This window comes from Corythoichthys intestinalis, chromosome 15, assembly GCF_030265065.1.
Source record: "Corythoichthys intestinalis isolate RoL2023-P3 chromosome 15, ASM3026506v1, whole genome shotgun sequence".
NCBI lineage: Eukaryota > Metazoa > Chordata > Actinopteri > Syngnathiformes > Syngnathidae > Corythoichthys > Corythoichthys intestinalis.
In genome coordinates, this window is record NC_080409.1 from 10,090,604 (window position 1) to 10,107,907 (window position 17,304).

Below are 17,304 nucleotides of genomic sequence, written 5' to 3' on the forward strand. Positions count from 1 at the left end.
AGCATTAATGAATGCTTATAACAGATGTCATTTAGCATTATCCGGCAAATTATCTCACTTTTGAATGGATGTAAAAGATCTGAGCTGGACATGAATGGAGTGACATAATTTGCCAGATGGCACTTAATGACATCTTTCATAAGCATTCAGTAACGCCTATGATAGTGTAATGTTTTAATTATGACGGTCTTATGACGCCACCGTCAAATGAAGTGTTACCAATTAACCCAAATAAATTTAAAAAAAAAATGCACTGGAATAAAGGCCACAGTATTGAAAATGAAGGAAAAAAGTGGCGGCTTATAGTCCAGAAATTACGGTAATCTTTTTCAGTAATTTATGCTTGAAAGCTCACATACATGATGATGTCCCTTTTTTTTTTTCATTCAAATGTTCCAAATAGAAAGGAAGTTATAGGTGGAAAAGTGCACTAATAATTGATAAAGCCCAAGACTTGTTGTGATTCATATAAGGAAAGAACGATTGTGGATTCTGAATATTTTAAACTATGTCTCAATTTAAAAAAAAAAAAAAAATGAATGGCCACAGTTGGATTTTTTGGGGATTTAGTGGGTGAAACATCGTAATATAACAAGGGTCGCGAAACAGAAATCGCAGAGATTGAGGAGTGGTCGAGATTTTCCTTTTCATATATTTACCCTTTTAAACGTTTTTTTTTTTTTTTTTTTTTCTGTGTTTGGATCAATTATTTATCACCTACCATATCGGAGAAAATGCAACAGTAACAAAAAAATACAATTAAGCAATAGTTATGAGGTAGATATGCGAGTGAATAATTTGTTAGTCTTTTTTTTTTTTAAACGAAATATTAGACATCAATTCATGATTCTAAGCTAAAAGTGACAGACATTTCGAAAAATAAATACGATTACTTACCTTCTTTTTATGGCTAGGTTGAAACAAAAGTGGTTGCACCACGTCTGTAAATAGCGGTTTCCAAGGTAAAACGGACACATTAAAAATAGTTTGGTAACTTAATGCGCCATAAGTCTGCTATGGCAGCATATAGACATATTGTTCTGTCAAACACAACAGTTCTTTTGGCTTAAAATACAGCAGTTTATTCTAATGAAGGGTGCAAGAGCAGAAACTGTTTTTTCAGCCTTGTCTGTGTTTTCTGCCATTTACAGTGGGGCAAATAAGTATTTAGTCAACCACCAATTGTGCAAGTTCTCCTACTTAAAAAGATTAGAGAGACCTGTAATTGTTAACATGGGTAAACCTCAACCATGAGAGACAGAAAGTGGAAAAAAAACTGAAAATCACATTGTTTGATTTTTAAAGAATTTATTTCCAATTTAGAGTGGAAAATAAGTATTTGGTCACCTACAAACAAGCAAGATTTCTGGCTGTTAAAGAGGTCTTATGTCTTCTAACGAGGCTCCACTCGTTACCTGTATTAATGGCACCTGTTTTAACTCATTATCGGTATAAAAGACACCTGTCCACAAAGTCAGTCAGTCACACTCCAAATTCCACTATGGCCAAGACCAAAGAGCTGTCGAAGGACACCCGAGACAAAATTGTAGACCTGCACCAGTCTGGAAAGACTGAATCTGCAATAGGTAAAACGCTTGGTGTAAAGAAATCAACTGTGGGAGCAATTATTAGAAAATGGAAGACATACAAGGCCACTGATAATCTCCCTTGATCTGGGGCACCATGCAAGATCTCACCCCGTGGCTTCAAAATGATAACAAGAACGGTGAGCAAAAATCTCAGAACCACACGGGGGGGACCTAGTGAATGACTGGGACCACAGTAACAAAGGCTACTATCAGTAACACCATGTGCCGCCAGGGACTCAAATCCTGCACTGCCAGATGTGTCCCCCTGCTGAAGAAAGTCCAGGCCCGTCTGCGTTTCGCTAGAGAGCATTTGGATGATCCAGAAGAGGACTGGGAGAAGAATGTGTTATGGTCAGATGAAACAAAAACTTTTTGGTAGAAACACACGTTCTCGTGTTTGGAGGAGAAAGAATACTGAATTGCATCCGAAGAACACCATACCCACTGTATAGCATGGGGGTGGAAACATCATGCTTTGGGGCTGTTTTTCTGCAAAGGGACCAGGACGACTGATCTGTGTAAAGGAAAGAATGAATGTGGCCATGTATCGAGAGATTTTGAGTGAAAATCTCCTTCCATCAGCAAGGACATTGAAGATGAGACGTGGCTGGGTCTTTCAGCATGACAATGATCCCAAACACACAGCCAGGGCAACAAAGGAGTGGCTTCGTAAGAAGCATTTCAAGGTCCTGGAGTGGCCTAGCCAGCCTCCAGATCTCAACCCCATAGAAAATCTGTGGAGGGAGTTCAAAGTCCGTGTTCCCCAACGACAGCCGCAAAACATCACTGCTCTAGAGGAGATCTGCATGGAGGAATTGACCAAAATACCAGCAACAGTGTGTGAAAAGCTTGTGAAGAGTTAACAGAAAACGATTGGCCTCAGTTATTGCCAACAAAGGGTACATAACAAAGTATTGAGATGAACTTTTGGTATTGACCAAATACTTATTTTCCACCATGATTTGCAAATAAATTCTTTAAAAATCAAACAATGTGATTTTCTGTTTTTTTTTTTCTCCACATTCTGCCTCTCATGGTTGAGGTTTACCCATGTTGACAATTACAGGCCTCGCTAATATTTTCAAGCGGGAGAACTTGCACAGTTAATGGTTGATTAAATACTTATTTGCCCAACTGTATATGGCGAAACCCCAAAAGTGGAAATGTCAGTTTTTTCCAATATCGTTCAGCCTAGTTGCTAGGCATGTATGGTTGTTTCAATATTGGCTCGAACGGTAAGTAAACCTCTGGACAAATGAGGCAAAGAGATCAGAACGAAGCTTCATAAAGTCATATAGTGACACTAGAAAAGTTTATTTTGTTCGAAAATTGAAGAGACATACCATGCATTTTCCCCTCACATTATCACAGGTCAGCTCACAAAAGACATATGGTGTAATTTCTACCTTGATAAGCAGTCCATTCCAGTCACAAATCTAATAGTAAATAAAAAGTGAACTTCCCATAACATGCCTCCTTTAATTCCAGGCAGCCACAGTGACTAACAGCGTTCACGGTTTGTTCTTAATTCAGTTGCTTGGAAGGTCAAAAAGTCAGGCAACGTGGTCACTCTGTGTACTCAGGAGTCATTTGCAGTTTCAGCTGCTCTTCTCCGCGTTGCACCACCACTGTGATCTTGTCACTATTCCGCACAGCCGTGTAGATCTCCTCCGCGGTGTTCACCGTCCCTCTGTTGATCTCCAGCACGACGTCTCCTGGCAGGAGGCCGGCTCTGACACAGAGTAGAGTAATGAGTCAACATTTTGCTGACATGTTTTTTAGAGTGTTGTACTTATTGCATTACAGGAGTGTTGTTTTTGGTAGCACTGTTAGTCTTTTGGACGAAAATACTTATTAGTCTTTGTAGGCCGGCTTGGTCACAAATGGACACAGTTCTTGTTGCACGGATGTTTACTTTAGTCTTACTTTTAAACCACAGACACACCGTACAACTGGCGAGACAACGAAATGGTGTACAATTGAATAAACGAACATATGCTACGAACATGAACAGGTAAGTCAATGTGACTTATTAAGCTTATTTAAAAGCTTGATTTCAATGAGTTGGACAAGGTCGAGCTGTCTATTGCAACATTTTTGCTTGCTTCACTAAAAAGGAAACGACCTGACCCACGACCCACCCCTTAAAAAAAATTTCACCATTTTAATTTAACTTGTAAACAAATTATTATTCACAATAAGAACTGTACAATGGAAACAAGAGAAAAAAACTAGGCTTGCAAGCAGGATTGAACAGGCCCTTGCAGTATGGCGCAACTTGGACGGCACACAGCTCAGAGTGGTGGCAGATCGTCTCCCTCTCATCTTCTCATGAGAAACTAACATGTGCTCGAAACTCACCTCATATTTTGTGTGGAACCTCTTTTGTGTTGTGGGCATAGCTGACAGAGATGTTTTTGTATATCCTGAGATGACAAATGCATTCCCACACACCTAGGTGAAAAAACCCCTATTGAATACGGTCCTACAAAAAAAGGAGGCACTACTGAGCTATGCAACCACGCTCTTATTTAAAACCAAAATTAATCTTGTAATTGGGCCAATTCCACGTACGCCAAATTTCGTGGCTCTAAAACAGGGGTGGGCAAAACGGTCCTCAAGGGCCACAGTGGGTCCTGGTCACCTGACTCCAATCAACTAATTGCACTTGTAAGACACCTGATTGGTGAAAAGGTGCCCTCTTGAAGGGATGCAACAAAAACCCGGACACACTGCGGCCCTTTTTGGAATAGTTTGCCCAACCCTGCTTTATAAGCTGCCTAAGCCCCAGAAAAAAAAAATCGACTTCCTTTTAATGGCGAACAAAGGGCCGTCATGGCAATAGACAAGAGATATGTGGACATGGGCTTTAAAATGTAGTATTACAATGTTTTGTAACTACACTGGCCATCCTGAAAGGAGCTGGACATGTACTGTATAAGTAAAATGAGTGTTGCCACTAGTTGGCGCTGCAGGGTTGATGCAAATGACCCTTACAGGACCCTTCAGGGTACGACTCTCATCAAGCATGGGAAGTTTGTTGCAGATATGTTGAATATCTGTCAACTGATTTTTTTCCGTTGGAGGAGGAGCCTGTCTTGTAAAAAAAAAAAGAAAAAAGAAAAAAAAAAAAAAAAAAAAGAAGGGTGTTTCCTGGGTAAACTTTCAATGCAGTCGTGTTTAGGCTGGGATATCTCTCACACATGCAAAATATGGAAAAAGACTCAACCTTGGATCAGGGAGTTATTGGTCATTTATTGTATTTGGCGTTTTCCCCCCAAAAAAGGCCGACTTTGACTTTGTTAGCATCTTTTTTTTTTTTTCATTTTACCTTTGTGCCGGGGAGCCCACGATTACTTTGGTGATCAGAATACCATGTGTCACTTCTGGGAAAGCTGGATCTCTCAGCTTTAGCTGGGCGATGATGCTAATGTGTCAGGATAAACAACAAAAAAGAATTTTAGGATGACATTTTTATTGGATTGGACTTTGCAATTAAAAGCTGACCTTGGCGTCAGCGTTAGCATGATGACACCGATGTACCGCCGCTTTGTCTCAGACTCGCCGAACCAGGAACCTTTGAAAAAATGAAACAGAATACAGTGCTGGCCATAAGGATTGGCACCCCTGCAATTCTGTCAGATAATGCTCAATTTCTCCTAGAAAATGATTGCAATTACAAATGCTTTGGTAGTAATATCTTCCTTCATTTTGCTTGTAATTAAAAAACACAAAAGAGAATGAAAAAACGTTTTTAAATCATAATTTTACAAAAAATTCCAAAACTGGGCCGGACAAAAGTATTGGCACCCTTAACCTAATACTTGGAAGCACAACCTTTAGACAGAATAACTGCGAACAACTGCTTCCGGTATCCATCAATAGGTTTCTCACAATGCTCTGCTGGAATTTTAGACCATTCTTCTTTGGCCAACTGCTCCAGGTGTCTGAGATTTGAAGGGTGCCTTCTCCAAACGGCCATTTTCAGATCTCTGCAAAGATGTTCTATGGGATTCAGGTCTGGACTCATTGCTGGCCAAGTCTCCACTGCTTTCTCTCAAACCATTTTCTAGTGCTTTTGAAGTGTGTTTTGGGTCATTGTCCAGCTGGAAGACCCATGACCTCTGAGGGAGAGTCAGCTTTCTCACACTGGGCCCTACATTATGCTGCAAAATTTGTTGGTAGTCTTCGGACTTTATAATGCCATGCGCACGGTCAAGCAGTCCAGTGCCAGAGGCATCAAAGCAATCCCAAAACATCAAGGAACCTCCGCCAAGTTTGACTGTGCGGGCCGTGTTCTTTTCTTTGAAGGCCTCATTTTTTCCCTGTAAACTCTATGTTGATGCCTTTTCCCAAAACGCTCTATTTTTGTCTCATCTGACCAAAGACCATTCTTCCAAAACGTTTTTGACTTTCTCAGGTAAGTTTTGGCAAACTTCAGCCTGGCTTTTTGATGTCTCTGGGTCAGAAGTGGGGTCTTCCTTGGTATCCTACCGTAGAGTCCCTTTTCATTCAGATGCTGACGGATAGTACGGGTTGACATTGTTGTACCTTCGGACTGCAGGACAGCTTGAACTTGTTTGGATGTTAGTCGAGGTTCTTTATCCACCGTCCGCACAATTTTTCGTTGAAATCTCTCATCAATTTTTCTTTTCCGTCCACATCTAGGGAGGTTAGCCACAGTGCCATGGGCTTTACACTTATTGATGACACTGCCCACGGTAGACACAGGAACATTCGGGTCTTTGGAGATGGACTTGAGACTGCTCATGCTTCCTCACAATTTTGCTTCTCAAGTCCTCAGACAGTTCTTTGGTCTTCTCTCTTTTCTCCATGCTCAATGTGGTAGACACAAGGACACGGGACAGAGGTTGAGTCAACTTTAATCCATTTTATCTGGCTGCAAGTGTGATTTAGTTATTGCCACCAACTGTTATGTGCCACGGGTAAGTAACAGGTGCTGTTAATTACACAACTTAGAGAAGCATCCCAGGATTTTTCAAAGGGTGCCAATACTTATGTCCGGCCCATTTTTGTAGTTTTGTGTAAAATGATAATAATTTTTTTTCCCCCATTCTTTTTTGTTATTTCATTGCAAACAAAATAAATGAAGATATTACTACCAAAGCATTTGTAATTGCAATCGTTTTCTGGGAGAAATTAAGCTTTATCTGACAGAACTGCAGGGCTGCCAATACTTTTGGCAGCACTGTATCTGTACTGGAAGCAGGAGGAAAGAAAATCACTTTTTTTCTTGGTGGCTTGATCAAGAAAAAGCCTCAGGCGATCGGACGGGATGGCGAAGGAGATGCCCGGAGTGACCTTCATAGTGTTGATCCCGATGACCTCACCATCCTGAGGAAATATGCGCATTATCTTGATAAGTTCAGGTGACCATCACATGGATTAAAGTGGAAACAAAATCATTTGACTGAGACCTTTTAATTTTTTTTTTTTTTTTTAATTGCGGGGATGTTCATTTGCCTTGACCAGTCAATGTGGATTGGACATCTGCCAATGAGTATGTGCCCTATAATGAATAAAACCAAAATATCAAATTAATTATCATTTTTTGGTGTGATTTTTTTTTTCTGGGTTTGCCAATTTTTTGGGGGGGTTCAAATTCAAGTATTTATTTGAAGAGCATCAAACCTAATATAAATGAAGATGACAAGACAGGATTTAACAACAACTGAGACAATCCGTAATGTTATGCTTGTAAAATGAACCATAGGCCCCTTTTCTGAGTGATCCTGAGCAGTTTGTAATTTCAACACGTCACTCCAAGAGTCACAGCCAAGGGAAGTAACAGAAGCATTTATTAAAGCCAAGCATTTTTCTACTACAGTACAGTACTTTAGTCTTGCTTAAAAATAATTCGGTGGAACAGTAACATGTTTCAAACTTATCATAATTATTACATTTGAAGTGCTTCGCGGTTTTTCACTTATCACGGCGGGTTCTGGTCCCCATTACCCGCAAAAACAAGGGATCACTGTAGTTCCTTCATAGTTACTATTATGAAATGAAAAGGATCACATCTCCTGTTTTCTGTGGTCAGTCGGTGCCAAATAAAAACTGAGAGAGACTTTTAAATCCGCGATTTCAATTCATGTTGAGGGCAGGGCTCTATGTCAAATACTTCATTTGTTATGGTGCTTTAAAGTGCTTGTGACACGAAAAAGCATGTTTATTTCATAATACACGCGGTATTTTATGCTCCTGAATGATATGGACCGCTTGGATGTGTGTGGAAGCGATCGCTATATTTATTTAGTTTTTTGAATCCCGCGCCAGGAAAATGAGTGACTTCCGGCTTCGGTCTCGCATTGAGGAGGAGGGCGCTGTGACGTGTACGGTAGAAGACGTCCTCTTCACGCTACAGTGTACTGTTGTGTATGAGGACGAAGGATTCAGCTGATTTTGCGGATTAATACTTTTATTTTTTGCATCACACCAGCCAAACGGCTGCAGAAAAATCATTCTGTATGCGGGAGAGGCGTATGCGCCTTTTTGGAGTTTCAAAAGGTTCCCATTCACCGTGGATATTTACTGTGGGACCATTGGACTTACAAGGAAGTGAGTAAACATCTTGTTTTGTATTATGTCAAATACGAATACAGTGATTACAAAGTAAACACTATAAAATTCCTTTAAATAAAGGACTACTTACGTTTGATCATTGATAGGCATGTAAAAAGCTATCCTCACGCTCATTAGCAGTTAGCTGTTAGCACGTTAGCTACACAACAATTCCAGCCACCCTCCTCCAGGGAACGAACTGTAAATTGCTCTCCGCCGGGCGGTTTGCCGATCCGCAAAGAAACTCGACAACCGGGTCGTCATGTCAAATAATCCAGGCTAGTTATGTGTGATTTTCCACTTCGAAGACTTTGAAACATCCCTCGGTTCGGGTTAGCATGTCGGTTAGCTGTCACTCCTTCTGGTCTGTTTACATTCTCCGAAGCCGGGGAAGGGAAATGACATATGTCCGATTTAGGTGTCATAAAATATCGTTCGGCAGGTGTGACAGTAAAGTCGACTGTTTTGACCATTATGGAGTAATTCTGCCATGTCGTCTTGAATAAATGGATTTTTATTATTTTATATTCCATTTAGCACAAGTTATTTGTCATGACCATGCCATTTATTTAGCAATTGGGGAAAGTACTTGGGTAAAAAGAATATCCTGTAAAAATATTGAAGTAAAGAGACAGAAACAATGACATTTTGCCGCTCTCTTCGTCGCGTTTTCCTCATTGTGAATAGTTCCCCCTCGACGGGCTGACTGGTCCTTCTCAAGCCATTTATATAGCTATTGGGGAAAAATACTTGGATAAAAAGAATATCCTGTAAAAATATTGAAGTAAAGAGACAGAAACAATGACATTTTGCAGCTCTCTTCGTCTCGTTTTCCTCGTTCTGAACAATTCCCCCTCAATGGGCTGAATAGTAAAACCGATGAGCCTAGTCTACCGCTGACGTCATCCACCTGTTGGAGACGCTAAAGCCCTATAATTGTAGGCGTGGCTAACCGGCAGATTAAAAGACTAATTTCTCGTCATCTGCGCTTTGCTAAATTGTTGTATATGGTCGAATCGTCTCAAAATATGATTCTAATTCACATAATAATGCCATTTAAGACTTTTTTTCTGGTGTCGTATGCTCTTTAAAGACGCGTGATTGAACAGGATTGCGTGACCATAGAATGGCAAGCTTGTGTCTGATTGGTTGAATGCAGTCATGTGATTATTATTGTGACATCTTATTCAGGAAATTGGTAGCGCTACTCTTGGCATCACTGGCAAAAAATAAATAAATCGAATATGTAGAATAAAGAGGAAAAATGTAACGATTCTTGTGTAGCCAAAAGTACCGGAGTAAGAGTAGTGTTTTTTCCTTCACAAATCTACTCAAGTCAAAGTAAAAAGTATGGTTAAGTAAAACTACTCTTAGAAGTACATTTTTCTCAAAACGTTACTCGTGTAAATATAACAATGTACATGTAACACGTTACTGCCAATCTCTGGTTTAAAAAAAAAAAAAAAAAAAACGGTTTAACATAAAACGGATAGCGGCGCCGACCGACTCACCAGGTTGATCAGTGGACCTCCCGAATTGCCAAACTGCAAAAAACAAACAAATGTGATCAGTCGCACGACGCCAGTATAGCGAAGACGTGGTCGCTCACGTCGATTGCTGCGTCAGTCTGAATGTAATCCATGTTGTGGTTGGACAGGCCGAGCTCCTTACTGCCCCTCTGCACCGAACTGACGATCCCCGACGTGATGGTGTTCCGTAATGAAAAGGGGCTTCCCATAGCCACCACAAACTCTCCTTGACGTACGTCCGACGAACGGCCTAGCGGTAGTGTTGGCAGAGCGTTCTGCGGAAGAAGATATTCACTTCAGAAATAGGGGATGGAATATCTACCCAGAGATTCCATCACAATTTGCGATCCAAGGCTCATGATAACGATGGTCTCACAATATGGAGAACAATTATCAGGAAATCATTCTAAAATATTCTGCAAAACAACAAATAAACAGAAAAACAAGCTCATTTAATACTTTTGCTGTGAATTGGAATGAGTTCATTTGTACACCTCCAATGCATTGGAAGTGGGAGGGATGGCAGCGAATGACAGTTCATTTCATTCACTGCCATCTCTCCCTGCGAATGAAAGTTCATTTCATGAACTGCCATCCCTACCTCTTCAAATGGATCGGATGTCTATGGCCGTCATTGGCAGCCAATGGCGGGCAATGAGTTCATTTTGGGGCATTTGCTGTTGATTTTTGGTCACTTCCTTCTCTTTTTTTGAGGCATTTATGGGTCACTTCCTGTTGATTTTAGGTTACTGAAAAGGAAGGGACTCAAGAACCTCCCCAAATGAATAGGAAGTGACTCAAAATAAGAGGTCGGCCGATATATCGCCAGCATCGCAGGGTTTTTCATCATTTATTTCAGAACTTGTGCAACACAACATGCCTACTGTCCGTCGCAGCTGAACAAGTGAAGTAAAAAGTTCTCCCTCACTCTGACACGTCAGCCACGTGGTAAGTTCAGGTACACCACGCAAAAATACATCTTAGAACCCGATTTATTACAATATTAAAGGGCCCGGGGATAAGAGACCATATAGGGCCCCTCCACCCCACCACACCACACCCCACCCCTGCCACTTGTCACGACAACATACGCAGTACTTTTAACGCTTTGCAAGCAAAGACAGTGTAAATTTTCAAATTATTTGAGATGTACAGTTAAATTTACCGGACCGTAATGTGATGCGACAAAATATAAACAAACAATTTCCATCTACTGTCCCATGTAGGGTACAATACAATACAAGTGAGAGTGCTATGCCTGCCTGCTAAGCAAAAAAGCAGTACAGTTTAACATGTATCCCTGATCTCCCATCATCATCTCTCTCCTCAGCTCAACGCGAGCACCATGTCTTGTCATACCGCAGCTCAATAGGCTACAAGCGGCCAGTGACAGACTCGAATCGGGCTTTGGTTACGGTGATCAAGAATGTAAACGTTCAGTGTTAGCGGTTGTTGTTCACTTACCGACATCACCGTCCACAGCCAACTCTATCCCTAATTCTTTGGCTTCTTGTCCCCCTTTTAAAAACGTCATCATTTTTTTCATGTTCACCTCTATGATTTTGATCTCTTTTTATTTTTTCTTTTCTGAGCACCCGATTTATGACGACTCGCCATGTTTAGAGTTTATAACAAAGAAAGATTTTAATTTCCCGCTTCAGGGCATGTACGTAGTGTAGCCTTGAGTGCGCCAGAGCAGGGTCAAACCATTCTCTGCTAAGACAGAGGGGGGTGGCGTTGTGCAAAAAAAAGAAAAAGATGTATTTGAAATATTTAATATGTTAAAGTTTTCAAGTATATATCGAGCAGTACATAATATTTAATCAGACAATGATTAAAATAAAAAAGAAATATGTGAATGGAAAGTAAAATAAATTAAGGGTCATTCAAGGGCCCCTATGGTCCCAAGGCCCGGGACAACATACCCGGTTGCCCCCCCCCTTCCGACGGGCTTGATTACAGGTATTATTATTGTTACTATTATTATATTATTATTACAATTTTTATTCGTAATTTATTTTTTGGCTCTAATTGTTATTTGCAATAGTACCAGCAGTATTTATTAAGGATTTAGTGTAGGTTTTCGGGCGGTGGAACAAATTAATTGAATTATAATGTATCCTTGTGGGAATTCTTGCTTTACACATGACCATTTCGAGTAACAAACAAGGTCCTGGAACGAATTAACTTCGGATGTAGAGGTACCACTGTATTGTTATTGTGCAACAATGCTCTCTGTGGTCGACTTATAGCAAGTGTGACAACCACCCACTCTCCACTACTACCTGTCTGCGTATCAGCGTCAAGTTGAACCACTTGCACCTTTTTTGGCTCACCTTTGCAGATATTTTGATGGTAGCGATGTCCGCCACTGGATCGACATCTTGCACGGACGCGTTGTACGTCTCTCCGTTCGTGAGCTTGACGCGGACGCCTCGCTTGTTGGCCACCACGTGAGCGTTGGTCACAATAAGGCCATCGCTGCTGATGATAAAGCCGGAGCCATTTGACACAGCCACTTCCCTCCCGGAAAAGGGGTGCCTGTCAGAAAAGAAAAAAATAGTTGGACATCTATCGCCTTCAGCCAGAGGTGGTTGAGTAGCCAAAAATTTGACTCAAGAGTAGCTCTACTTCAAAAAAACACTCCTCAGGTAAAACTTGTCATCTAAAAAATGGACTCAAGTACAAGTAAAGAAGTATTCGGTGAACAGAATACTCAAGTAGTGGGTAAAATTGTAACTCCTTACATTGTGTTATTTTTTTGTTGTTGAAACAACATCATGTTATGTTGCCACCCTCCCACTTCAACCGGATTGGATGTCTTCTTGAGATAAAAACCGTTGAAATTTACATCAGAAGGATGAAAATATCTTGTTTTTCTGTTTATTAGTTGTTTTGTAGAATATCCTAGAATGATTTCCTGACCTGTGTATCGGTAATTGTTGTACTGCCATACCGTGAGATCATTGGCGTGCACACATAGACACCAGGTCGTGCTCAGGCACTGGCTCTCGCCCTCTTAACCGAGCAAGTGCCCTTATCAAGGTTTAGTAAGTCATGACCATTATTATGTTAGTAATAAAAAAGTCTCGTGACGTAGGCTTTGTCTCTGTGCAACTCTCTAAATTAGCCAACTGCCCACTCCCATCTGTTAACCAAGTTAGGCTAGCCGCTCGCCATACAGCAAGTAATAGATGTGGCGACCAGGCTTATCACACAACCACTGTCTGTATAAAAAAATAAAACTATATACAGTGGGGCAAATAAGTATTTAGTGAACCAATAATTGTTGAAGTTCTCCCACTTGAAAATATTAGAGAGGCCTGTAATTTTCAACATGGTTAAACCTTACCCATGAGAGACAGAATGTGGGGGGAAAAAAAACCAGAAAATCACATTGTTTGATTTTTAAATGATTTATTTGCAAATCATGGGGGAAATTAAGTATTTGGTCAATACCAAAAGTTCATCTCAATACTTTGTTATGTACCTTTTGCTGGCAATAACTGAGGCCTAATGTTTTCTGGAAGTCTTCACAAGCTTTTCACACACTGTTGCTGGTATTTTGGCCCATTCTTCCATGCAGATCTCCTCCAGGGCAGTGATGTTTTGGGGCTGTCGTTGGGCAACGTGGACTTTCAACTCCCTCCGCAGATTTTCTATGGGGTTGAGACCTGGAGACTGGCTAGGCCACTCCAGCACCTTGAAATGCTTCTTATGAAGCCACTCCTTTGTCGCCCTGGCTGTGTGTTTGGGATCATTGTCATGCTGAAAGACCCAGCCATGTCTCATCTTCAATGCCCTTGCTGATGGAAGGAGATTTTCACTCAAAATCTCTTGATACATGAACCCATTCATTCTTTCCTTTATACAGATCAGTCGTCCTGGTCCCTTTGAAGAAAAAAAGCCCCAAAGCATGATGTTTCCACCCCCATGCTTCACAGTGGGTATGGTGCAATTCAGTATTCTTTTTCCTCCAAACAAGAGAACCTGTGTTTCTACCAAAAAGTTCTATTTGGTTTCATCTGACCATAACATATTTCTCCCAGTCCTCTTCTGGATCATCCAAATGCTCGCTAGCGACGGGCCTGGACGTGTACTTTCTTCAGCGGGGGGACACGTCTGGCAGTTCAGGATTTGAGTCCCAGGCGGCGCATTGTGTTACTGATAGTAGCCTTTGTTACTGTTAAATTGAGTGAATTATTAGCTGTTGAAAACTTGCAGTAAAAATAAAAAGTTGCTATTTTGGTCAAAAAATATATATTAACTATTGCTATTGTTCCTGAAAATATACATAATTATCTCTGCATTTGGTGATTTTTGTGTATCTAGTGTCAAATCTGAGACTTTTTATTGCCATTTTAAGTTGTGTTATACTTGTATAAAAAACAATCAGGATTTTTTAAGGGAACGACTTTGAATTTTTTTATGCTGCTGCTCATGGAGACTCATATATGTCTAAGGTAGGTGCCTGTTTTGGTTTTAGGTCGGTAGCAGCTTTGGTTTTAAAAAATATTTTATTCTCTCTGTATTTTTCAAACACTGTAAGAGTCTGGGACCCATCTCCTTATTAGACTTTCGAGCCAGAACGAAATCTCCGTGCAATCAGATTCGTTTATTTGTGTGACGAGTTCTTAACGAGCAACGTTACTCTTGCGCATTGGAAGTAGTCTCCACAACAACACAGATGGCAAACGAGAGAGCCGAGAATATGTTCCGATCCGCGGTAAATTCAGTTTTAAATAACCAAAAACACACTAAGTCGCTAAAACCGACAGTCTGTGGCGCGCTAGCCATATTGGATAAACTTCTCTGCTCTCCTTGTATGTTTATTCCCTCGCGCTAGTTTCCTGGTCGCTTTAGCAAACGGCACTTCCGCCCGTCGCTGATTTGTCCACTCCGCTGTTTGCTGTGGCTTGCTCCGCCCTGGGAATTTTATCCGCTGAACGGTCGCCAGACACTATAGCTGGAACAGCGGTGAGTCTGGTGTATCACGTAAGCTCAAGCTGTGTGCAGACGCACCCTTCTGAGCTTAACTTTTGGGAAGATAATTCATGTGAAAAAACAAAAACAAAAAAAAGGTCATGTAATGTGATGTATGCAACTCTACCATGTCTGATTGTGCGTCCTTGGCTGTAGGCGGACGGGTATTGATAAGCATATGCTTCTCCCGTCTGCCCTTGTCTTTCTTCAGTTCTTTCTTTCTTCGGGCTAATCATATCACATTTTGTAATTGTTAATGATAACGATGATCATGACAATAAACATTTCATTCATTCAGTTCATTCAAATAAAATGCATTTTTTAAACAATTCTCTTAAATAGTTCAAACACATTTTCCCACAAAGAAAAAAATAAACCTGCAAACTATACCTATAAATTAGATTAGGAATGCCTTAAAAAAATTAAAACTTGCCTTATGTTGGTCTTAACAGGGAGCAGCTGGATTCAGCCATGTTAAATAAGTTATGTCATTTTTACTGTTGCCACTGGAGGGCAGTGTATCCACCCAAATCAATAAACTAAATGCAAACACTGTTAAAACAAACCATTACAACTAGAGATGTCCCGATCGAGTCCGATCACGACATTTTCAAAGTATCGGAATCGTCAAAAAAATATCGGACATGCCTTTTTTAAATATATATATATTTTTAAATTAAATCATTTTCTAATAGTATTTAACGTTACAGACATAATATGTTACACTCATCCAGAGTCTTTAGTTTAGGCTTAAGGTAGGGTTATCAAATTTATCCCGTTAACGGCGGTAATTTTTTAAAAAATTTTATCACGTTAAAATATTTAGCGCAATTAACGCATGCACTGCACGACCCACTCACGCATTGTCGCGTTCAATCTGTAATGGCGCCGTTTTACCTAAATATAAAGCTAAAAGGCAGCGTAAAATGAGTAGAGTGAATTTTGGCAGCTTTTGGAGCCTTTTTTTAATTGGCTAAAGCCTTACAATCCCTCTCCCTACGATGAGAAATATCGTGGGAAACAATGTGGGGAAGAAAGGTAGTAGTTGATCTTTTTCTTAACACCCTACGTTATTTCCCAACGCAGAGAAGATATATCAATTGGTACCACTACGCACAGTCATGGTTGCACTTCCCATCATGCATTTGGGCAGAACAGTTAAATGGCTACAATATCATTTACTGAAAGCTCAACAAATACACTAGATGGCAATATTTAGTCACAATATACAAAGTCACATTTATCCTTTAAGAATTACAAGTCTTTCTATCCGTGGATCCCTCTCACAGAAAGAATGTTAATGTAAATGCCATCTTGAAGATTTATTGTCATAATAAACAAATACAGTGCTTATGTACTGTATGTTGAATGTATATATTCGTCCGAGTTTTATTAATTTTTTTCTTAATGCATTGCCAAAATGTATATGATCGGGAAAAATTATTGGGAATGACTGGAATTGAATCAGGAGCAAAAAAAAAAAAAGCAATCGGATCGGGAAATATCGGGATCGGCAGATACTCAAACTAAAACGATCGGGATCTGATCAGGAGCAAAAAAATATATGATCAGAACAACCCTAATTACAACGCCACTTTAATTAAACGAATACTCGAAGCAGCAAAATTTGATTCGAAGCTATATAGTTGAATTACTCGAGTTAATTGATTAATTGTTGCAGCGCAACTGATGATTAGTATCATGGAGTCACGTAACTATTTTGGCGACTTCTCATTTGTGAAACTGATAGAGCCACAATGGACATTTCTGGCAAAAATAAACTTTAATATGTAAAATAAAGAGGAAAAATGTAACGACTATAGCGTTGCTTCTTCACAAATGCACTCAAGTAAAAAGTATAGTGGCAATTAATCTAGCTCACCTTCCCAATATTTCGATGTAAACAACCGCTGGAGTTGACTTTTCTACGACATCTGCGATAAAGTTGTATTTATACCGAGGAGTGTCTGGTTTAAAGACGGACGCGCACTCAGCTGACGGGAGGAGGCGTTCGAGCACCCAGCGTGATGCGGGGTCACTTGATGCGCAGTCCTCTTGTCGGTCCAGAAGCGCGGTACCGCAGAGTCCCAAGCCCACGGACAACGACAGAAGCAGGCGGGACCGGCTGCGGTAATATCCTTCTCCTCCTGTATCCGAAGCTGGAGCCCTCCGGTCCGGCTGTACGTTATCGCCAGCCCCGCCGTGGTTGTTTGGCAGTAGCGAGGACACCCGCCGGTTGCCTGATAACTCCTTCCTCCGCCAAATGTGTGTCCTTAACGCCACGAGGATACGCCGACGGACAACAGTCGCTGCCATACTGCATCACTTTATATGGAGGAAATACTCCACGCTAGTATTTATCGAAGTGATTTGTTACTAAAATTGTAATTAGGATTTAAATTTACAGGAGACGACTACGCCAACCAACCAAAATAACTTTGACCCGGAAGTATGACGCATGTGTTTCTTCCTCTTCTTTCAACGTCGCTTGACGAAACAGCTTTAGTATTCGTTACCGCCACCAACTGGTTAGTTTGTCGAAGCAAGTGGAGAAAGATTTTTAATATGAAGCCTTGAATGTATGGAGGTAGATTTGTGTCTTTATTATTCAATCAAAAAAA

General features: G+C 40.6%; 1 protein-coding gene across 2 annotated transcripts; it reads right to left on the reverse strand.

The window, feature by feature from the left end:
• Window positions 1-2,826: 2,826 nt before the first annotated feature.
• On the reverse strand, window positions 2,827-17,167 carry LOC130931427 (serine protease HTRA2, mitochondrial-like). 2 transcript variants are annotated; one of them, XM_057860221.1, is made up of 8 exons: window positions 16,674-17,166; window positions 12,037-12,241; window positions 9,781-9,975; window positions 9,683-9,715; window positions 6,836-6,944; window positions 5,097-5,166; window positions 4,921-5,016; window positions 2,827-3,321 (listed from the first exon to the last, which is right to left on the reverse strand). In XM_057860221.1, exons 1-8 carry the CDS (start codon window positions 16,997-16,999, stop codon window positions 3,156-3,158), a joined length of 1,200 nt encoding a protein of 399 aa, XP_057716204.1. In that variant the 5' UTR covers window positions 17,000-17,166; the 3' UTR covers window positions 2,827-3,155. The 2 variants fall into 2 exon arrangements, with proteins under 2 accessions (XP_057716204.1, XP_057716203.1); XM_057860220.1 differs by having other exon boundaries at window positions 2,828-3,321; window positions 16,566-17,167.
• Between the last annotated feature and the right edge of the window lie 137 nt (window positions 17,168-17,304).